Consider the following 22,650-nt stretch of genomic DNA (forward strand, 5'->3'; position numbering starts at 1 on the left):
CAATAGCTTGGAATCTCTGGAATGTAAACAGAGTCTTGCGACTCAAAAGCACTGCACAGTGGCAACACACAGAAACCAAGATCCTCCCCCTTTCCGTGAACACCACTGGGCAGTGTGTCATCTACAACCTCAGTACAAACCCAGTTTCTGTACATAGGTACAGTGTTGATCCTTCGGAACAACCTTGGACAATAAATCAGCAGGCCAGCCAGAGAATATTGAGAAGCAGCTAGTAAGCCTGATCTTTATTCAAGGAGCTGTTGCAACGGGGTCCCCCGCTCATCGCACGCAGGAGGGAGGAGAACCCCAAACAATGGTGTACAAACCTTTATATAGACTTTTGAAATTGCCTGCCCTGTAGCTCAAGACCAGCCCACAAATGAGCATAATGGTCACAAATCTAGTACTTTCAGGATTGGTGTAGTCCATAAAACTCCAGTTACAGATAGGTAGCTGTGTTGGTCTGCCATAGTCGAAACAAAACATAATAAATAAATAAAATTTAAAAATTCCTTCCAGTAGGACCTTAAGGTAAAGGTAAGGGAACCCCTGACCATTAGGTCCAGTCGTGACCGACTCTGTGGTTGCGGCGCTCATCTCGCTTTATTCCGGGTCATGTGGCCAGCTTCTGGAGAACCAGAGCAGCGTACGGAAACGCCATTTACCTTCCCGCCAGAGCGGTACCTATTTATCTACTTGCACTTTGACGTGATTTAGAACTGTTAGTTTGGCAGGAGCAGGGACCGAGCAACGGGAGCTCACCCATCATGGGGATTCGAACTGCCAACCTTCTGATTGGCAAGTCCTAGGCTCTGTGGTTTAACCCACAGCGCCACCTGCATCCCTTAGTAGTACCTTAGAGACCAACTAAGTTAGTTATTGGTATGAGCTTTTGTGTGCATGCACACTTCTTCAGTTGCAGGACTTACAACTTTAACATTATGGAATATAGAACACCACGTCAGGATAAAGTGAGGAGAAGGCAAAGTAAGACCCAGGCTACTTCTGGCCTATTATAGTCAGTATGACCTTGACTGACAGATAGCAGAATCCATTTAAACCAGTTGCACGCAACTTCCCGGAAGGAATAACCCAAACAACAGAAACCTCCTGCCTGTTTCTTTCACGTAGAAAGAAACCTTCCAGAACCCTCTTGAATTAATCAGATCTCTACACATCAGATCAATACTTTCTGTACTAAGATATGCAAATGGACAGTTCTGACTTAACGCCTTTTTGGTTCCCCGCTAGACATCGACGAGTGCATCATGAACGGACTGATGTGCCGGAACGGGCGTTGTGTCAACACCGACGGCAGCTTCCAGTGCATCTGCAACGCCGGCTTTGAAATCACTCCGGACGGGAAGAACTGTGCGGGTAAGGATTAGGCCCTTTTTGTCATGGGGGGGGTAAGGGGTGGGGCATGCGAGGCCCTCAGTCTGGTTCCTTCAGGGCAAAGGGAGCCCCGAGAGGAGGAGGAGGAGGAAGGGTGAGGGAAGAACAAGATGGAGTAGAGAGCCAAAATAGAAGGGTCTGTAGGGGGGGGAGCAATCGGGTTGAAGCCTCTGGGAAGACCTAGTAAGGGATGAAAAGGTGAGGGGGAGAGGTGAAAAGGAAGGAGAGAAAGAAATAAAGGAAGGAAGGAAGGAAGGAAAGAAGGAGGGAGGGAGGGAGGGAGGGAGGAGAAGGAAGGAAGGAAGGAAGGAAGGAAGGAAGGAAGGAAGGAAGGAAGGAAGGAAGGAAGGAAGGAAGGAAGGAAGGAGGGAGGGAGGGAGGGAGGGAGGGAGGGAGGGAGGGAGGGAGGGAGGAGAAGGAAGGAAGGAAGGAAGGAAGGAAGGAAGGAAGGAAGGAAGGAAGGAAGGAAGGAGGGAAGGAGGGAGGGAGGGAGGGAGGGAGGGAGGAGAAGGAAGGAAGGAAGGAAGGAAGGAGGAAGGAAGAAGGAAGGAAGGAAGGAAGGAAGGAAGGAAGGAAGGAAGGAAGGAAGGAAGGAAGGAAGGAAGGAAGGAAGGAAGGAAGGAGGGAGGGAGGGAGGGAGGAGAAGGAAGGAAGGAAGGAAGGAAGGAAGGAAGGAAGGAAGGAAGGAGGGAGGGAGGGAGGGAGGAAGGGAGGGAGGGAGGAGAAGGAAGGAAGGAAGGAAGGAAGGAAGGAAGGAAGGAAGGAAGGAAGGAAGGAAGGAGGGAGGGAGGGAGGGAGGGAGGGAGGAGAAGGAAGGAAGGAAGGAAGGAAGGAAGGAAGGAAGGAAGGAAGGAAGGAAGGAAGGAAGGAAGGAAGGAAGGAAGGAAGGAAGGAAGGAAGGGGTGGTACAAAACAAGAAAGAAATGAGCTTCACTAACTTGTGACCCTGAAATTTTGGATCCCCAGCAAACTGATGCCAATTAACTCCTGACGCCTGTTTGCTGTGTCAATTACTCGATTTTTTGGGGGGTGGGACAGCACAAAACATGGGGTTTGCAGCACACGACATCACAAAGCCAGGACAAAACTTTGGCGTCGCTTTGGAGAAGGGTTGGGGCAGAGAAGAAGGGAGAGGAGAAGTGACCGAGGGTAGGAAAAGGGAATTGAGAGAGGAATTGAGGTCAGAGAGAAAAGAGGGGGTGGCGGGAAATGGCAAAGGGGAAAGGTGGAAAAAAAGAGGGAAGGCATTGCGGGGGCGGGGGGGAGAAGTGGTCAGTTAAAGGGAAGGGAAAGAAGGAAGGAAGGAAGGAAGGAAGGAAGGAAGGAAGGAAGGAAGGAAGGAAGGAAGGAAGGAAGGAAGGAAGGAAGGAAGGAAGGAGGGAAGGAAGAAAGGAATAAGGAAGGAAGCAAGGAAGGAAGGAAGGGAGGGAGGGAGGGAGGGAGGGAGGGAGGGAGGGAGGGAGGGAGGGAGGGAGGAAGGAAGGAAGGAAGGAAGGAAGGAAGGAAGGAAGGAAGGAAGGAAGGAAGGAAGGAAGGGGAAGGGAAGGAAGAAAGGAGGAAGGGAGGAAGGAAGGAAGGAAGGAAGGAAGGAAGGAAGGAAGGAAGGAAGGAAGGAAGGAAGGAAGGAAGGAAGGAAAGACAAGTAGGGGAGAAAGAGAGCCCCCTTTTGGCTCTCGCCTTTCCCATCACTATTTTCATCAGCCTGTGCTACAAAGGAACCTAGACAGCTACTGTTGACTGAGTCAGGCCATTGGTCCATCTATCTCAGTCTTGTCTACACTGACTGGCAGCTGCCCTCCAGAGATTCAGGGGGGAGCCTTTCCCAACTCGTGGGGCAGAGGCTCCACCGCTGAGCTATGGCCCTTCCCCAGATAAGCTCCCGGGAGATTTTTCTCAGCTGGAGAAAGAAAAGGGGAAAAATGGTTCCCAGCTCCAGCTTAGCTGTTTCCGCAAATCCGCTGGTCCCCCCACCATGGAAAGGGGCTTCCCCGAGCAAGTGGCGCCAGGGGAGGCCATGGGGGGGAGAGAAATCTCCATGGTGACCTGCTCCCTTCCTCCCGCAGATCACGACGAATGCGCCACCACCAACATGTGTCTCAATGGGATGTGCATCAATGAGGATGGGAGCTTCAAATGTATCTGCAAGCTGGGCTTTGTCTTGGCTCCCAATGGACGATATTGCGTCGGTGGGTATACTACGGAAAAACTTTACCAGGGATCGCGAGTGGGGGAAGTTTGAATTTCCAAACACAAGCAAAGTCTTTGCCCTCCACCAGGCCTTCAACAACTCCCTGGTCAGGTGTTCTCCTGAGGTTTTTTGGTTTGTTAAATCCGCACACGGCTTTATTGCGGTCCGTAGATCCACAATACACAGTGCGGCATAGTATATCGTATTTTTCGCTCTATAGGACGCACCCGACCATAGGACGCACCTTGTTTTAAGGGGAGAACAAGAAACAAAAAAGTCTCCCCCTCTCTGCTCAGCGCCCCTTCAGCGAAGCGGCAGGAGAAATGGAGCCCCTTCCATTTCTCCTCCCGCTTGGCTGAAGGGGCACTGCGCAGCTCTCCCTCTCTGCTGAAGCCAGGAGAGTCTTGCTCTCCCGGCTTCAGCAAAAGGAACCTGAAGGCTTTGGAGCGCAGTGCGAGTTCCCGCTGTGCTCCAAAGGCTTCAGGTGGCTATCCCTGAAGCCTGGAAGGAGAGAGGGGTCCGTTCGCACCGACCCCTCTCGCTCTCCAGGCTTCAGCGAAAGCAACGCGTAGCCTCCGGAGAGTGGAGGGAGCACTCCTGCTGCACTTTGGAGGCTTCGCGTTGCTATCACTGAAGCCAAGGAGCCTGCATTCGCTCCATAGGACGCACACACATTTCCCTTAATTTTTGGAGGGGAAAAGTACATCTTATAGAGCGAAAAATATGGTATATATCAATATTGAAGTTATTAGTCACCAGAGGAGCGTAGCCTGTACTAAGGCTGACAAACGTCCAGAATTTCCCAGACATAGCCAGGATTTGTCTGCTGAAAAAGGCACTGGCAGCTCCTAATAATAATCATAATAATTTATTACTTCTACCCCGCTCTGGGACGCGGGTGGCGCTGTGGGTTAAACCACAGAGCCTAGGACTTGCTGATCAGAAGGTCAGCGGTTCGAATCCCGTGACGGGGTGAGCTCCCATTGCTCGGTCCCTGTCCTGCCCACCTAGCGGTTCGAAAGCACGTCAAAGTGGCAAGTAAATAAATAGGTACCACTCAGGCGGGAAGGTAAACGGTGTTTCCTGGCGCTGCTCTGGTTCGCCAGAAGCAGCTTAGTCCTGCTGGCCACATGACCCAGAAGCTGTACGCCGTCTCCCTCGGCCAATAAAGCGAGATGAGCGCGCAACCCCAGAATCAGCCATGACTGACCTAATGGTCAGGGTCTTTTTACCTTTACCTTTACCTGGCAGACATTGACGAGTGCGAGACCCCCGGAATCTGCATGAATGGCTGGTGCATCAACACAGAGGGCTCCTTCCGCTGCGAGTGCCTGGGGGGCCTGGCCATCGGTGTGGACGGGCGTGTCTGCGTTGACACGCACGTCCGCAGCACCTGCTATGGCGGCATCAAGAAGGGCACCTGTGCCAGGCCTTTCCCCGGTGCCGTCACCAAGTCCGAGTGCTGCTGTGCCAACCCGGACCATGGGTTCGGGGAGCCTTGCAGCCTTGCCCAGCCAAGAACTCAGGTGAGTTGAAGAAAAGCGATTTGTACATGCCTGTAAGGATTCTGGGAATTCATGGCAGTCGATAAGAAGTCCAACGAAAGGAAGAAAGAAGGTTTGATTTTATATCCCGCTTTTATCACTACCCTAAGGAGTCTCAAGATGGGTTGCGGGTGGCGCATGTTCATTTTTGCTTCCTTATTACTATTAATCACAAAATATTCCATCAACGTCTTCTGGCTTTCTCCTTTATTTTGGTCATCTAATACATTTTCATTTAACCTCCATCGAAAGGTCTTTCCTCCCTTTCTTTTATCTCACACTTGATTGCATTATGATCCGAAGAATTTTTGGTTTGTTTCCTATTTTGTTACTCCTGGTGTTAATTCGCTGTTATCCAAACATAATCTATTATTGACATTGATTGATTTGGAGCTGAAAAGTAAGTAAATTGTTTTCTCATGGGTGTCTTAGTTTGAGCATTCCTCAGTGTCCATGGAATACAGTGACTCTTTCAGCACGTGGATGTCAAAAGCCTTAGAATTGCTGCATCGACAAAGACTTTGTGTGTGTTTTTTGCAGCTGAATTCCAGGCTCTCTGTAGCAGTGGCATCGGCATCACAGCTGACGGGCGAGGTAAGTTTTGGGGAAGTGACCCCCACCCTTCAACAGCTTGTGGGGGGTTGTGGCAGGCGGGCCTCTGCAGAACGCAGTGCCTGTGGTGTTTCATTGGGACGTAGTCTTAAAATCCGTGGTCCCAACTCAGTCCGCGAGTGAAAGCACTGGACCTCCTGTAATTGATCATTTTCGCTCTGATTCTCATAAATATGGTCTTACAGTCAGACCTCGGGTTACAGATACAGTAGTACCTCGGGTTAAGTACTTAATTCGTTCCGAGGTCCGTTCTTAACTTGAAACTGTTCTTAACCTGAAGCACCACTTTAGCTAATGGGGCCTCCTCCTGCTGCCGCGCTGCCAGAGCACGATTTCTGTTCTCATCCTGAAGCAAAGTTCTTAACTGAAGCACTTATGTGGGGTTAGCGGAGTCTGTAACCTGAAACGTATGTAACCTGAAGTGTACGTAACCTGAGGTACCATTGTACTTCGGGTTGTACAATTTCAGGTTGCGTACCCACACCAAACCCAGAAGTACTGGAGCGGGTTACTTCTGGGTTTCGGCGCATGCGCAGAAGCGGTAAATCACATTTAGCACATGCGCAGAAGCGCCAAATCGCAATCCACGCGTGCGCAGATGCGGCGCTGCAGGTTGCGGACGCTGCAGGTTGCGGACGTGCTTCCCGCATGGATCACATTCGCAACCTGAGCGTCTGCTCAGTGGCGTAGCGTGGGGGGTGCAGGGGGGGCCGGCCGCACCGGCCGCAACTTCTGGGGGTTAGGGTTAGGGGGCGCAAATCCACGGGTTAGGGGGTGCAAATTACTTGCCTTGCCCTGGGTGCTGACAACCCACGCTACACCACTGCATCTGCTGTATTATTAATTCCCAAATACCCCCTCTCGTGTCCAGATATCAACGAGTGCGCTTTGAACCCAGACATCTGCCCCAACGGGATGTGCGAGAATCTACGGGGAAGTTATCGCTGCATCTGCAACCTGGGCTACGAGTCAGACCCACGGGCAAAAACTGTGTGGGTGAGTGATTTCGCGGAGTCGTGGAGGCCTTCGGAGGCCTGCCTAGAGATCGACGCAACCTTGACACATATGCGCAGAAAAGCCTGTGGCATGCGCAGTTCGAGCTGTGAAATGGAACCGCTGTGGAGCTAGTTCATACAGCGACAATGTTTTGTGTTGTGTAGGCTCCTAGGATGTAAGTCAAGGGCCCCACCTGCTCCCTAAACCATCCCTTGTTTGCTCCTTTCTATATATAGGGTGGGTCCCTTCTATACGCGGGTGGCGCTGTGGGTTAAACCACAGAGCCTAGGACTTGCCGATCAGAAGGTCGGCGGTTCGAATCCCCATGACGGGGTGAGCTCCTGTTGCTCAGTCCCTGCTCCTGCCAACCTAGCAGTTCGAAAGCACATGAATGTGCAAGTAGATAAATAGGTCCCACTCCGGTGGGAAGGTAAACGGTGTTTCCGTGCGCTGCTCTGGTTCGCCAGAGGCGGCTTAGTCATGCTGGCCACATGACCCGGAAGCTGTACGCCGGCTCCCTCGGCCAATAAAGCGAGATGAGTGCTGCAACCCCAGAGTCGGCCACGACTGGACCTAATGGTCAGGGGTCCCTTTACCCTTTACCTATATATAGGGTGCCTACATTCTGCATGGACTGGCTGCAGGGCAAGATGGGCAAATGGCTTGAGATACCTATTAGGTCCTTAAATTACCATGTAGCATATAATCAACACAAAAAACAGCGGCAATTTGTTGTTGACAAACGACAGCTGGACATAGAATGGGCCCCATTACCTTCAGTGGCTTAGGGCCTCATCGAACCTAAATCCGGCCCTGGGCGCTGGGTGCTGTAACCCGGCCGGCCTCCATGCACAGCTCACATTTGTGCACCTTTCTCTCCAGATGTGGACGAGTGTGCCGTCAACCGGCTGCTGTGTGACAACGGCCTGTGCCGCAACACCCCAGGGAGTTACAGCTGCAGCTGCCCCAAGGGATTTGTCTTCCGGACGGAGACGGACACCTGCGAGGGTAAGTGTTCGGGTACGGTGCCGGCAAAAAAGGGAGAGGATCTCTGTTGTCAACGAAACTGGCTCTTTAATTAAGGTTTTAGCGCCAGCCAAGCTGGCACCTTTGCCTGTCCTTTGAGAAGTTGGGATGTTGGCGAACGTCCCGTGGCTTCCCACAAGGGAGAGGCAACACTGATTGGCATAAGATTCTGTGTGGGATAAATTCAGCAAGGTTCTCTCCTTCCAGATATCAACGAGTGCACCTCGAACCCATGCATTAACGGAATATGCAGGAATAACGCCGGCTCTTTTGCCTGCGAGTGCTCCCCAGGAAGCAAGCTGGATTCCAGTGGCACCATCTGTTTTGGTAAAGAGCCCCTCTTTTTCCATAATTTTTTAAATCAATTTTCATACCATTTAACAAATTCAATTCAGTTTCAGTGCGATATGCCCTTTGCCTTTCTACTTCCTATCTTTACTTCCATGATGTTTCTGTTCTGCTTCTGTTCAAATCCTTTTATCCTTACATGCCCTTAAATTCCTTAAAGTGGGAGGAATACACACGGAAATGCAAAAAATAGCAAAAAGCAAATAGGAAGAAGAAGAATAGCAAAAATGCATTATAATGGGGAAATTCACAGTGAAATGCAAAGAATAAATATAATAGTGAAATACAAAATCATCTATCTATCTCTATCTTTCTATCTATCATCTATCTATCTATCTATCATCTATCATCTATCTATCATCTATCTATCTATCATCTATCATCTATCTATCATCTAACTATCTATCTATCATCTCTATCTATCTATCTATCTATCTATCATCTACCATCTATCTATCATCTATCTATCTCTCTATTTATCTACCATCTACCATCTATCTATCATCTATCTATCTCTCTATTTATCTATCATCTACCTACCTACCTAACTACCTATCATAGCAACTATAACAGCAACAAACCCCATCTGACTCACCTATTCTGCTTCCCTCCCTTAGACAGCATGAAAGGGACTTGCTGGCTGAACATCCAGGAAGGCCGCTGTGAAGTCAACATCAATGGTGCCACGCTGAAGTCTGAGTGCTGCGCCACCCTGGGCGCTGCCTGGGGCAGTCCGTGCGAACGCTGCGAGATTGGTAAATGTCTGTCCGAACTTTGGCACTGGCCAAATTGTAGGGTGCAAGGGGACTTGGTCTCCAAAGCACCTTTGGGTCTCCGAGTTTGGCAAAGTCTCGCGGTTCTCAGCTGCTCTCTCATTTTCTTTTTTGCCACAGACACCGCCTGTCCGAGGGGATATGCCAGGATGAAGGGGGTCTCCTGCGAAGGTATGGGGCTCTCTGACAGCTCGTATCCTGGGGGGGGGGGGACTACCGAGGAAACCCCAATCCCCTCCCCACGAAACAGGAGCATCCTTGTGCCTTTGATAGCTCCTCCCTTGAATTTGCCCTGCTCAGGGGCAACATACCGTATTTTTTGCTCTATAAGACTCACTTTTTCCCTCCTAAAAAGTAAGGGGAAATGTGTGTGCGTCTTATGGAGCGAATGCAGATGCGCAGATATCCCAGAAGCCAGAACAGCAAGAGGGATCGCTGAAAGCAGCCTGCATTCACTCCATAAGACGCACACACATTTTCCCTTAATTTATAGGAGGGGGAAAGTGAGTCTTATAGAGCAAAAAATACGGTATATACCCAGCACGTGGAACCTTACAAAAAGGACAGTACGAACGGACTCTCTCTGACGCCCTGACCACGGCAAAAAAACTGATCCTGATGAATGGGAAAAATAAAAATGTGTATTTCTAATAGTATAACCAAATCAGTAATTTTTGATATAACCATAAAAACTACTCTGAAATTTTACTATTCCAAAAATGAAGCCTTTGCCTGGTTGTAAATATTAAGATTTTACCAGCAAGAAGGAGTCTTTCTGTTAAAAAAAATATGATTTAAATCAAGTCTTACTGACTAGTGATTTAATATGTGATTTAAATCGGTTTGATTTAAATCAAATCCACCCTGACATAAAGGTATACAGTTCTTCCATCTGCCTGAGTCAAAACTGCTTTTCTACTGGGAAATTTCCCTGTTGCATGCCTCTAAATATTCTGTGGGCATTGTTTGAAAAAACCCAGAAACTGGCTTTGGAGATTCCGAATATTTTTTTTCTTGTTTTCCTCCTCCAAAAAGTAGGTGCATCTTGTGGTCTAGTGCATCGTAATGGGGCGAAAAATACGGTAATTTTGGACAAGGCAATGTGAGCCTGCCTGCCTCAACACAGCACTCAGGTCTTTAGACTTGCCACTTTGCCATCTGTGGGTGGCGCCGGTGGCGCCGGTGGCACTGTGATCTAAACCACCAAGAGGGCAGGAGTCAGCAAACTTTTTCAGCAGGGGGCCGGTCCACTGTCCCTCAGACCTTGTGGGGGTCCGGACTATATTTTGAAAAAAATATATGAATGAATTCCTATGCCCCACAAATAACCCAGAGATGCATTTTAAATAAAAGCACACGTTCTACTCATGTACAAACACCAGGCAGGCCCCACAAATAACCCAGAGATGTGTTTTCAATAAAAGGACACATTCTACTCATGTAAAAACATGTTGATTCCCAGACTCTCCGCTGGCCAAATTTAGAATGCGATTGGGCCGGATCTGGCCCCCTGGCCTTAGTTTGCCTACCCATGCTCTTGGGCTTACTGATCAAAAGGTCAGTGGTTTTAATCACTGCGATGGGGTGAGCTCCTGCTGCTCTGTCCCAGCTCCTGCCAACCTAATAGAAAGCACGCCAGTGCAAGTAGATCAATAGGTACCACTGCAGCGGGAAGGTAAACAGCATTTCTGTGTGCTCTGGTTTCCGTCACGGTGTCCCATTGCGCCAGAAGCGGTTTAGTCCTGCTGGCCACATGACCCGGAAAGCTGTCTGTGGGCAAACGCTGGCTCCCTCAGCCTGAAAGCGAGATGAGCGCCACAACCCCATAGTCGCCTTTGGCTGGACTTAACCGCCCAGGGGCATAGCTGTCAACGTTTCCCTTTTTTAAAGGGAAATTCCCTTATTCCAAATAGGATTCCTTGCAAGAAAAGGGAAAAGTTGAGAGCTATGCCCAGGGGTCCTTTACCTTACCATCTGTGAAATGGGTGCTCTGTGTGTTTCCAAAGGAGGGTTTTTGTGCTTTGAGAGTGCAGAGCCCACCTGTGTTTTGTGCTCAGGATTTGCTGGCCTTTTCTTAGACCCCAAAATGGATATTTTGCTGCTAATCCCCCCTCCCATTCCCCACCCGCTGACTAACAGACCCTGCAATGACCCTCACGACGTTTTTCTCTCCCCAGATGTGAACGAATGCGAGGTTTTCCCGGGGGTCTGTTCCAACGGCCACTGCGTGAACACAGTGGGGTCCTTCCGTTGCGATTGTCCCGAAGGCTTGACGCTGGACGGCTCTGGCAGGACATGCGTTGGTGAGGATGTAGAAGAGCCATGAACCACACAGGCTCCCGGTTCCCCTTTCCCCGTGTTTCCCATGACATCCTTATTTCTCATCTTCCATGGGAAGGACCTTGATACGTCTTGGGGGGAGGGAGCCCCAAGTGAAACACTTGAATGGCCTCGGTCCAGTATCCCTGAAGGAGCATCTCCACCCCCATTGTTCAGCCCGGACACTGAGGTCCAGCTCTGAGGGCCTTCTGGTGGTTCCCTCCCTGGGAGAAGTGTGAGGTTAACAGGGAATCAGGGCCTTCTCGGTGGTGGCACCCGCCTTGTGGAATGCCCTCCCGTCAGATGTCAAGGAAATAAACAACTATCTGAGTTCTAGAAGACATCTGAAGGCAGCCCTATTTAGGGAAGCTTTTAATAGACTATTGTATTTTAATATTCTGTTGAAAACTGCCCAGAATGGCTGGGGAAACCCAGCCAGATGAGCAGGGTGCTTATAAATAAATACAGTGGTACCTCGAGTTAAGTACTTAATTCGTTCTGGAGGTCCGTTCCTAACCTGAAACTGTTCTTAACCTGAAGCAGCACTTTAGCTAATGGGGCCTCCCGCTGCCGCTGCGCCGCCAGAGCACAATTTCTGTTCTCATCCTAAAGCAAAGTTCTATTTCTGGGTTAGCGGAGTCTGTAACCTGAAGCGTATGTAACCTGAAGTGTATGTAACCCGAGGTACCACTGCACTAATAATTTATTATTTATACCCCACCCATCTGGCTGGGTTCGCCAACGACTCTGGGAGGCTCCCAATAGAATATTAAAAACATGATTAAAAAAAAATCAAGCATAAAAAAACTTCCCTAAACAGGACTGCCTTCAGATGTCAAGTCAGATATAGTTGTTTATTCCCTTGACATCTGATGGGAGGGCGTTCCACAGGGCGGGCGCCACCACCGAGAAGGCCCTCCGCCTTCTAACAACTTTTAAAAAGCTCTGCAACTTTGCCAAAAAAAACCCAAACTCAACAACTGTTGTGTCTGGATTTTCAATAGTGTGTCTGTGTGTCTGTGTAGAGAGAGACAACCTCTTAGAGGTTTAATTTATCGTTTTAAGCACATACGGATTTTGTTAGGTCGAATCAATCAATCAATCAATGTCTCCCCTTAATCTTCTCAAGAGGAGCCCAGTCTCGGAGTTGCACCCAGCTAAATTCTGCTCAGAGTAGACCAGCAGACCTCTGCCAGCCATGTCCCTGAATTTTGATGGCTCTGCTCGGGCTACGATTAGCGTGGCACGCAGCCGCCGGCCGCTAGCAAAACCTTCGAGACGGCGTCTTCCTCGCTGTCCGTCTCTGACCTTCGCATTTCCTCCCCCAGACGTGCGACTGGAGCAATGCTACATGAAGTGGGCCGAAGACGAGTGCACGGTGCCGCTGCCGGGAAAATACCGCATAGACCTTTGCTGCTGCTCTGTCGGTGCGGCTTGGGGTTTCGACTGCGAGGAGTGCCCCAAGCCAGGCTCCGCTGAATACAAAGCCATCTGCCCGAGAGGACCTGGTTTTGCCAATCGGGGAGATGTCTTATCCGGACGGCCTTTTTACAAAGGTGAGTTGGGGTGTGTGTGATGGAGAACATCGTCCTCAGGAGCGCAGAGGAGGGGGGCAAATCGCAGTCTGGAACCCCCGGGCAGATGGTCCCCAAATAGACAACTGTATAGACAACTTACTGGCATTCCCCGCCATTGCACCAGAGAAGCCTATGATGGAATGTACCGTATTTTTTGCTCTATAAGACTCACCAGACCATAAGACGCACCTAGTTTTTGGAGGAGGAAAACAAGAAAAAAAATATTCTGAATCTCAGAAGCCAGAACAACAAGAGGGATCGCTGTGCAGTGAAAGCAGCGATCCCTCTTGCTGTTCTGGCTTCTGGGATAGCTGCGCAGCCTGCATTCACTCCATAAGACACACACACATTTCCCCTTACTTTTTAGGAGGGAAAAAGTGAGTCTTCTAGAGCAAAAAATACGGTAATTCCCAGATAGATGAATTTGAATACCTACTGGATGAGTTTACCACCAAATGACCGGGAAGCTGTACGCCGGCTCCCTCGGTCAATAAAGCGAGATGAGCGCCGCAACCCCAGAGTCGTCTGCGACTGGACTTAACGGTCAGGGGTCCCTTTATCTTTAACACAAGGCTGGGGAACCTGTGGCCCTGGAAATGTTTCTGAGATCCGTTCATCTTCCAGCGGTCAAGGATGATGAGAGCTGGGCCTTAGGTTCCCACTTCTGCCAGCAATCAACTTCTCGGCAGACTGCAACAAGAGCCTTTCCTAACTGGTCTCCTTTTCGACCCTCTAGATGTGAACGAGTGCAAGGTATTCTCCGGCCTCTGCACGCACGGGACCTGCCGCAACACCATCGGCAGCTTCCGGTGTCTCTGTGGCAACGGCTTTGCCTTGGACGCTGAGGAGAGAAACTGTACAGGTAAGCGGCATAGCCGTCAACCGTCCCTTATCTGGCGGGAAAGTCCCTTATCCCAGCGCTGTGTCCTGCTGCTGTCCCTTATTGATGACGTCCCTTAAATCTCCCAGGTTTCAAAGGAAGCAGCTCCTCTCCCTCCCTCCCTGCCGGCCAGGGAGGAGGGAGGCTCCAACTGTGTTGCTCGGCTGCGTTGCTCACCCAATAAGGAGTCTAAGAACGACTGAGGGGTGGAGCTTGCATGCCTTGTGCCGATCAAATCGGCCGCGTTGCCTGGGGACTCGCCTTTGCTCAGCGCTTCCCAGCGGAGAGGTGACGGTGGTTTTCCTTGCTGCATCCCCTTTGCTGGGTTGCTGTGCTGTGGGAAACACCGCTTGAGGCTTCGTTTGGCTGCTGGCTGGGCTTTCTGCCTTTGGCTCGGAGGGGCTCAGAAGTCGAACATACCTGTGCTGGGAAAACCCCTTATTTTGGCTGCTGATCCCTTATTTTCGAGGCTGCTGTCCCTTATTTATAAATCTGTAAGTTGACAGCTATGGTAAGTGGGCCAGCGTAAACGCCCTTCTCAGAAGCTAGTCCCGCTCTTGGGTGGGGCGTCCCGCCGGGGAGACCCACTGTGCCCACGGCGGCGACGTGAACCTCTTTTCCGCCCCTCACAGATATCGACGAGTGCCGGATCTCGCCTGACCTGTGCGGCCACGGCTCCTGCGTCAACACACCCGGCAGCTTTGAGTGCGAATGCTTTGAGGGCTACGAGAGCGGGTTCATGATGATGAAGAACTGCATGGGTGAGGAATATTTGGGAAAGGGGTGGGTCAAAGGTGTTTTATCTGGAGCTCAGGAGGAGGTGATGCTCATCCGAAACAGTTGCCACGAGGGAGCATTCCATTGCCTCTCCACAGCCACCGCCGCTGGCCTCCTCCCTTATGATACGATACTGTCAGGTGGCTGTTGCGGTTGCTGGAGAGTAACCAGGCAGGACTCCAAACCTGTGTTTTACAGCTTTTATTTTGGTGCAAACTATTTACAGTGAGGGACGCGGGTGGCGCTGTGGGTTAAACCACTGAGCCTAGGACTTGCCGATCAGAAGGTCAGCGGTTCGAATCCCCATGATGGGGTGAGCTCCCATTGCTCGGTCCCTGCTCCTGCCAACCTAGCAGTTTGAAAGCATGTCAAAGTGCAAGTAGATAAATAGGTACCGCTCTGGCGGGAAGGTAAACGGTGTTTCCGTGCGCTGCTCTGGTTCGCCAGAAGCGGCTTAGTCCTGCTGGCCACATGACCCGGAAGCTGTATGCGGGCTTCCTTGGCTAATAAAGCCAGATGAGCGCCGCAACCCCAGAGTTGGCCACAACTGGACCTAATGGTCAGGGGTCCCTTTACCTTTACCTTCTTCCAGAAGGCAGAAGCTGAAAGAGATCATTTCCGGGGTGCACGCTGTCCTGCACTATCTCTGCAGCTTTCTTACGGCACCTGGAAGCGTAGATTTGATCCAAGGTGGGAAGAGTGCACCCAATTATTCTCTCCTCTGTCTTTACAACCCTGGACAGCATTGTTTTTTCCCTGACCGTTCAGCTCCCAAACCACACACACAAACCATAAGTTAATACACTCTCCACAGTACTATGGTAAAATGCCATCAACAGAGATTATTTTTCCGGAGGATTCTCAGAAAATATAACCTCTGCTGTGCTCTCTTCGTCAGGTCTTTACTGCTTTCTCCCCAGGCAGCTTGTGGCAGCTGCTGGAGATTAGACAAGGAGGAGGTTGTGGGCGCTGAAATTCAGCCCTGCATGATGCGCCAGCCCTGAGAGGCGGGCAGAGGGCAGGGGGGAAAAACCCAAAACCCTGCCCAGCTTCAGTAACCAACAGCTGCATCGTTTTACACAGAGAGCTTGAGAAACCTGCGTGTTCTGTAATGCACGGCTCCCACAGGGGAGCTGTAGAAAGTCTACGGTTGGTCAAGGTGTAGCCTTCTTAGACTTTACCGATTGGTGGGCTCTGTGTTGCTCCTGGACGGAAGGAAGGAAGTCAAATGACACCGAGGGTTGGTTCAGGGAAAGAGTTCTTTATTTCTGCTCTCCGGAGCAGCAGAAAGGCACTTGCATGGTCAGTCCGCAGCAAGTCCAAAAATTTGAGAGATTTCATGCAGTATATATAACCTCCAGGCACCCTCTCCCCCCTTCCCCAGGAATCCAGCCACGTCAGCTTGTACACGCAGGTTGACATCACAGATGTTCCTGCTCCGGTACTCTTAACCAGAAAAGGGTTTTCCTTCCTGTACTTCTGACCATCAAAGGGTATTCCTGTTCCTATACTCTTATCTTGGAGCAAGAGGTCACCAACTCCAAGAACACACTCTGGCACTGTTCCCGGACTAGGTCTGTGTGTCAGAGTGTGGTAAGATAAGACCCAGACATGTCACCCCTACTCCACTGGAACAGCCAAGGTCGTCCATTGCCGTGACTGATAAAGGAGAGAGCTTTGCTTATACAGCTGTGTTTTTGTTATGCATTTGCTCAGCAGCTCAAGTTAATGCATTTTAGAAATGCTCTCTTGGAGAAAGAAGAAAAGCGGGGTTTTGGGTCCCATTTCAAACTGACTGCACAGAAACCCATTCCTTCAAAGGGAGCCGTGGACTCGAAAGAGGTTGAAAACCACGAGACGATGCATTTAGAGTCATTCGCTGCATACGGCGCGCTGAACTTCTGGGTCTTTTTTCCTTCTTCCTTCTTTTTAGACATCGACGAATGCGAGAGGGACCCTCTGCTGTGCCGGGGAGGGGTCTGCGTCAACACCGATGGCAGCTTCGAGTGCCTTTGCCCCCCGGGGCACGAGCTCACCTCAGAGGGCAATGCCTGTGTGGGTAAGTTCACCAATCGAGGGCTTTTGGACCCCAAAACTCAGTTCCTTCTTAGAGCATCCTCCTTGGCCAATGGCCATTATCCGTGACTGAAGCTGATGGCAGCTGGAGCTCAATAACAACAACAACAACAACAACAATTTATTATTCCCCAGCCACTCTGGGCGGCTCCCAACATGATGTTTGTTGTTGTTTAGTCGTTTAATCATGTCTGACTCTTTGTGACCCCATGGGCCAGAGCACACCAGGCACTCCTGTCTTCCACTGCCTCCCGCAGTTTGGTCAAACTTCTGCTGGTAGCTTCGAGAACACTGTCCCACCATCTCGTCCTCCGTCGTCCCCTTCTCCAACTTTCCCAACATCAGGGTCTTTTCCAGGGAGTCTTCCAGGCAGTTAACAGAATGTTAACAATAACAATAATAAAGCGATAAGACATCAAACACGAAAAATTTCCCTAAACAGAGTTGCCTTCTGATGTCTTCTAAAAGTCAGATAGTTGTTTATTTCCTTGACATCTGACGGGAGGGCGTTCCACAAGGAGGGCGCGACCACTGAGAAGGCCCTCTGCCTGGTTCCCTGTAGCTTCACTTCTTTCAGTGAGGGAACAGCCAGAAGGACCTCGGAGCTGGACCTCGGTGTCCGGGCAGAATGATGGGGGGTGGAGATGCTTCTTCAGGTATACTGGGCCATTTAGGGGTTTAAAAGTCAGCAGCAACACTTTGAATTGTGCTCAGAAATGTACTGGAAGCCGATGTAGGTCTTTCAGGACAGGTGTTATGTGGTCTCGGCAGCCGCTCCCAGTCCCCAGTCTAGCTGCCTCATTCTGGATTAGTTGCAGTTTCCGGGTCACCTTCAAAGGTAGCCCCATGGAGAGCGCATTGCAGTAGTCCAAGCGGGAGATAACCAGAGCATGCACCACTCTGGGCAGACAGTCTGTGGGCAGGGAGGGTCTCATCTTGCGTACCAGATGGAGCTGGTAAACAGCTGCCCTGGACGCAAAATTGACCTGCGCCTCCATGGACAGCTGAGAGTCCAAAATGACTCCCAGGCTGCGCACCTGGTCCTTCAGGGGCACAGTTACCCCATTCACGGAGTTCTGCCCGCCTCCTGGAAGGCCATATCCCCCCCCCCCCCCAGTTTCAGAAAACGCAATCCCCTGTTTCAAGGAAAACCTTCCAGTCTCCAGACTTAGGAGAGGTGGTTGATAGCTCTGTCGGGTTAATCTCAGGGTTGTGGGTTCGCGTCCCACATTGGGCCAAAGATTCCTTCGTTGCAGAGGGTTGACGACTCTTGGTCATCCCTTCCAACTCTGTGTCTGCTCATGCCCAGCTGCTCTCGTAAGATCTGCACGCAATGTTACGGGTCTGCCTGTTTTCTGTCCGATTCCTTCCTTGAACCTTCTCTTCCTTCTCCTTAGATATCAACGAATGCTCACTCAGCGACAATTTGTGCCGCAACGGACGCTGCGTCAACGTTATCGGGACCTACCAGTGCCTGTGCGACTCCGGGTTCCAGGCCACGCCGGACCGCCAAGGCTGTGTCGGTGAGATTCCTGGTCGCTCGTCTCTGATACCCTAAGGCTTGGTCTTAAATGATGGGCATATTGGCAGGAGAAAGAGTTCGAATCTGTCTCAAGGAAAAGGGGTGGCCTGTCTGTGCTATCATTCTCTCCTGTAGTTTTTTTGTTTTGTTTTGCAAAATAAAATGAAACGTGGAGCTGGTGATCCTATACGGATAGAAGTTGAACTGTTTTTAACAGGCATAGGCAAACTCTGGCACTCCAGATGTTTGGGACCACAATTCCCATCATCCCTGACCACTGGTCCTGTTAGCTAGGGATGATGGGAATTGTAGTCCCAAACATCTGGAGGGCCAGAGTTTGCCTATGCCTGGTGTTTATGATTTACCTTTAGGAAGGCTTTTCTGTTTCTGGGTTTTCAGACTATGACATCAGAATATTTAGAGGCACGCATCAGGGAAATTTCCCAGTAGAAAAGCGGTTTTGACTCAGGCAGATGGAAGAACTGTATACCTTTATGTCAGGGCGGGTTTGATTTAAATCAAATTGATTTAAATCACAATTTAAATCAAATCACAATTTAAATCACTAGTCAGTAAGACTTGATTTAAATCATATTTTTTTTAACAGAAAGACTCCTTCTTGCTGCTAAAATCTTAATATTTACAACCAGGCAAAGGCTTCATTTTTGGAATAGAAAATTTTCAGAGTAGTTTTTATGGTTATATCAAAAATTACTGATTCGATTATACTATTAGAAATACACATTTTTATTTTTCCAATTCATCAGGATTGGGTTTTCTGCCGTGGTCAGGGCGTCACATAGAGTCCACTTGTACTGTCCTTTTTGTAAGGTTCCATGTGCTGGGTATATAATTCAAGAGGATATTTTGCTCTGTAATTGTAAGGTTGTTCCGTACAGTTCTGTGGATGATTCGTTAATATTTTTTTTGAGAAGCAATAAGAATTAATTGTCAAGGGGGAAAACGGGTTTAACCCCCTGCAAATCAGCTGGAGATGGAATGGAATATTCTGGAGGGAGACATGGCTGGCTGGTTAGAGTCCTCTACTGTATATAGTGGACTCCCCGTGTCCTGCTAGCTGCTCTGTGCCTTTTAGCCTCCCTTTCAGCCTCCCCGGGTGCCCAGCCCCCTGATTATTCCTCCCCTTGCAGCTGGAGATGGAATGGAGTGTTCTGGAGGGAGACACAGCTGGCTGGCTGGCTGGAGTCCTCTACTGTATGTGGCAGACTCCCCATGTCCTGGCAGTTGCTCTGTGCCTTTTAGGCTCCTTCTCAGCCTCCCCAGGTGCCCAGCTCCTGATTATTCTCCCCCTTGCAGCTGGAGATGAAATGGAGTGTTCTGGAGGGGGACATGGCTGGCTGACTGGAGTCCTCTGCTGTATGTGGCAGACTCCCCATGTCCTGGCAGCTGCTCCGTGCCTTCTAGCCTCCCTCTCAGCCTCCCCGGGTGCCCAGCCCCTGATTATTCCTCCCCTTGCAGCTGGAGATGGAATGGAGTGTTCTGGAGGGAGACATGGCTAGCTGGCTGGCTGATTGGAGTCCTCTACTGTATGTGGCAGACTCCCCGTGTCCTGGCAGCTGCTCCTGCCTTCTAGCCTCCCTCTCAGCCTCCCTGGGTGCCCAGCCCCTGATTATTCCTCCTCTTGCAGCTGACGATAGAATGGAGTGTTCTAGAGGGAGACATGGCTGGCGGGCTGGCTGGCTGGCTGGTTAGAGTCCTCTACTGTATGTGGGGGAATCCCCATGTCCTGGCAGCTGCTCTGTGCCTTCTAGCCTCCCTCTCAGCCTCCCTGGGTGCCCACCCCCTGATTATTCCTCCCCTTGCAGTTGGAGATGGAATGGAGTGTTCTGGAGGGAGACATTGCTGTCTGGCTGTCTGGTTAAAGTCCTCTACTATATGTGGTGGACTCCCCGTGTCCTGGCAGCTGCTCCGTACCTTCTAGCCTCCCTCTCAGCCTCCCCAGATGCTCAGCCCCTGATTATTCTTCCCTTTGCAGATATTGACGAGTGCACCATCATGAACGGGGGCTGCGACACCCACTGCGCCAACTCAGAAGGCAGCTATCAGTGCAGCTGCAGCGAAGGTTACGCGCTGATGCCCGATAAGCGGTCCTGCACAGGTGAGCAGAGCATCTTTTCGTCCGCCCGCCCATCATTCTAGAAGTAGAATTCCCACATTGCAGAGGGTGGGACCAGGCCCCTCTCAACTCTATGGTTCTGTTAATCTAAGATCGGAAGAACGAGGAAATCGTAGCGTTGGAAGGGCACCCCCAGGGTCATCTAGTCCAACCCCCTGCATTGCAGGAATTTCAGCACGTGGTCTCCCATCCAATTTGAAACCGCACTGGACCCTGCTTAGCTTCTCACACGTGCTAGCCATTTTATCGACAGGCTGTCCCTTCCCTAGTTTGGATATTGTTTCATTTCAAACAATTCTATAAATTGTGTGTCTTTGTTTCTTAATTTGATCCTTTTAGATTATGTTTTGTACAATTTGTGGTATTTTATGTATTGCAATTTGCTGCTGTTTTTTATTATAGATGAGCAATTCTTTATTGCAATAAGTGTAAACTGTCTAATTATTACTTGCCGGTGTTTAATTTCAGTATTTACTATTGGATTCAAATGCATTATTGCGTATTGCTTTATTTGGTATAAGTTGCTTATTTTATTTTAAAGTTATTGTGACTTTTTTATATAGGATCTGATTGTCACTATTAATGTTTGATGTTTTATTATTGATTTTTTGTGTGTTGGAAGCCACAAACTCTGGGGCAACTCAGCCAGATGGGCGGAGAATGATGATGATGATAATAATAATAATAATAATAATAATAATAATATGGTCCCTCCTCACTTCTGAGTGCTGCTTCCCCGAGGGCTTGTGCCTAGCATGGGAGTCAAAGAACCTACCCCCTGCAAATCAAAGTGTTGGTGCTGACCTTTAAAGAGCCCTAAACGGCCTCGGTCCAATATACCTGAAGGAGCGTTTCCACCCCCATCATTCTGCCCAGACGCTGAGGTCCAGCTCCGAGGGCCTTCTGGCAGTTCCCTCCCTGCGAGAAACCAAGTTACAGGGAACCAGGCAGAGGGCCTTCTTGGTGGTGGCGCCCTCCCTGTGGAACACCCTCCCACCAGATGTCAAAGAGAACAACAACTACCAGACTTTGAGAAGACATCTGAAGGCAGCCCTGTTTAGGGAAGCTTTTAATGTTTGATGTATTACAGTATTTTAATATATTTTTGGGAAGCCGCCCAGAGTGGCTGGGGACGCCCAGCCAGATGGGCGGGGTATAAATAATAAATTGTTGTTGTTGTTGTTGTTGTTGTTGGGAAGGAGGAAAATCTGTTTCTCCCTGCCTCCTCTCCAGATATCGACGAATGTGAGGACAACCCAGATATCTGCGACGGCGGACAATGCACTAACATCCCGGGGGAATACCGCTGTCTTTGCTTTGACGGATTCATGGCCTCTTTGGACATGAAAACTTGCATCGGTAAGACCATGCCCATTGGCCCATCCATCCTGTTAGCAGAAAAATCCGAGGGCTCCCTTGGACAAAAACAAAGACACCAACCAGGATTACTTGGAGCAAAACAGCAGCCTGTAGGCTTGGCCTTTATTGATCTGTTGCAACAGGGTGCTCCCCTCACTTGCAGGAGAGAGGAGGGACCCAGAAAAATGGTGTGCAAGGGCTTATAAAGACTTTTGAAATTGCCACCCTGTAGATCAAGACCACCCCCAGAAACATCATGCATACATCACAGAAGGGGTGTAACCTAAGACCACCCCTCAGATACATCACACCTACATCACAGAAAAGGCGGTCTACAACAGAAATTTGAATGTTGTTTTTCTCCTGTCGTTGTTTATCTCCTGTCTGGCAAGTTACTTGATCGGATACCCTGGGAAGCCTGGCCAGTCTTTTGTAATGATAAATACTTAGTTCCTGGGCCAGGTCACAGGCTCACACCCTAGTCATATCTTAAATGTGCCCTTAAGACAGGATTTGTGAGGAAAGAGACAATGGGGAGGTTTCCCGCTTTGACCTTGCAGAGAAAACATTTGCTCAGTTTGGGACTCAAAATGGTTCCAGGTTGGCCTTCCTGTGCTGATCTATGTACGTGCTTGGTTGGTACGCTTATAAACATTACCATATATCTAAGACCATAAAATTCCTATCACAATCCCAATATTGTCTGCTCTGACCGACAGCAGCAGTCTGGGGTTCCAGGTGACAGCCTCTCCCAGACTTAACTGAATATGCTAGAAGCTGGGAGCTGTGGCTTACAGAACACGTGCTCCACCTCTGAACGACGTCCTTCCCCCACAAAAATAAAGTGAGATTATAATCCCCATATCTCTGGAGCAAAACCAGAGGAAGCATATTCCTTAAGTTTTTGCATCCGTTCTTCTTTCGCTGGGGCTTTCGCGGTTTACTCGCCGAAGATCCAGGGCAAACCTTCCTACGTGACAAAGTTTGTAAGGGGGAAAAGGAATAAAATAAATAAAAATGAAAAATATCCACAAAACAAAACACAAGAATAAAGATAAGAGTGTAAAATAAGTTCAAGCAGCGACAGAAGGAAGTCATATTTTAGTTTAAAATTTGTTATA

At 49.7% G+C, this 22,650-nt stretch overlaps 1 protein-coding gene across 1 annotated transcript in view; it reads left to right on the forward strand.

Annotated features, from left to right (window-relative positions):
• Positions 1-22,650, forward strand: part of FBN3 (fibrillin 3) — a 163,860-nt gene that overhangs the window by 78,856 nt on the left and 62,354 nt on the right. The window contains 19 exon segments of the mRNA XM_081895332.1: positions 1,252-1,377; positions 3,459-3,581; positions 4,835-5,082; positions 5,088-5,109; positions 5,668-5,721; positions 6,611-6,712; positions 6,715-6,735; positions 7,618-7,743; positions 7,969-8,088; positions 8,727-8,864; positions 9,003-9,053; positions 11,060-11,185; positions 12,530-12,757; positions 13,515-13,640; positions 14,291-14,419; positions 16,369-16,494; positions 17,909-18,034; positions 20,030-20,152; positions 21,404-21,529. Coding sequence (XP_081751458.1) covers positions 1,252-1,377; positions 3,459-3,581; positions 4,835-5,082; positions 5,088-5,109; positions 5,668-5,721; positions 6,611-6,712; positions 6,715-6,735; positions 7,618-7,743; positions 7,969-8,088; positions 8,727-8,864; positions 9,003-9,053; positions 11,060-11,185; positions 12,530-12,757; positions 13,515-13,640; positions 14,291-14,419; positions 16,369-16,494; positions 17,909-18,034; positions 20,030-20,152; positions 21,404-21,529 — 2,241 coding nt within the window.

The sequence above is a fragment of the Podarcis melisellensis genome, assembly GCF_964234715.1.
Source record: "Podarcis melisellensis genome assembly, chromosome: 18".
NCBI lineage: Eukaryota > Metazoa > Chordata > Lepidosauria > Squamata > Lacertidae > Podarcis > Podarcis melisellensis.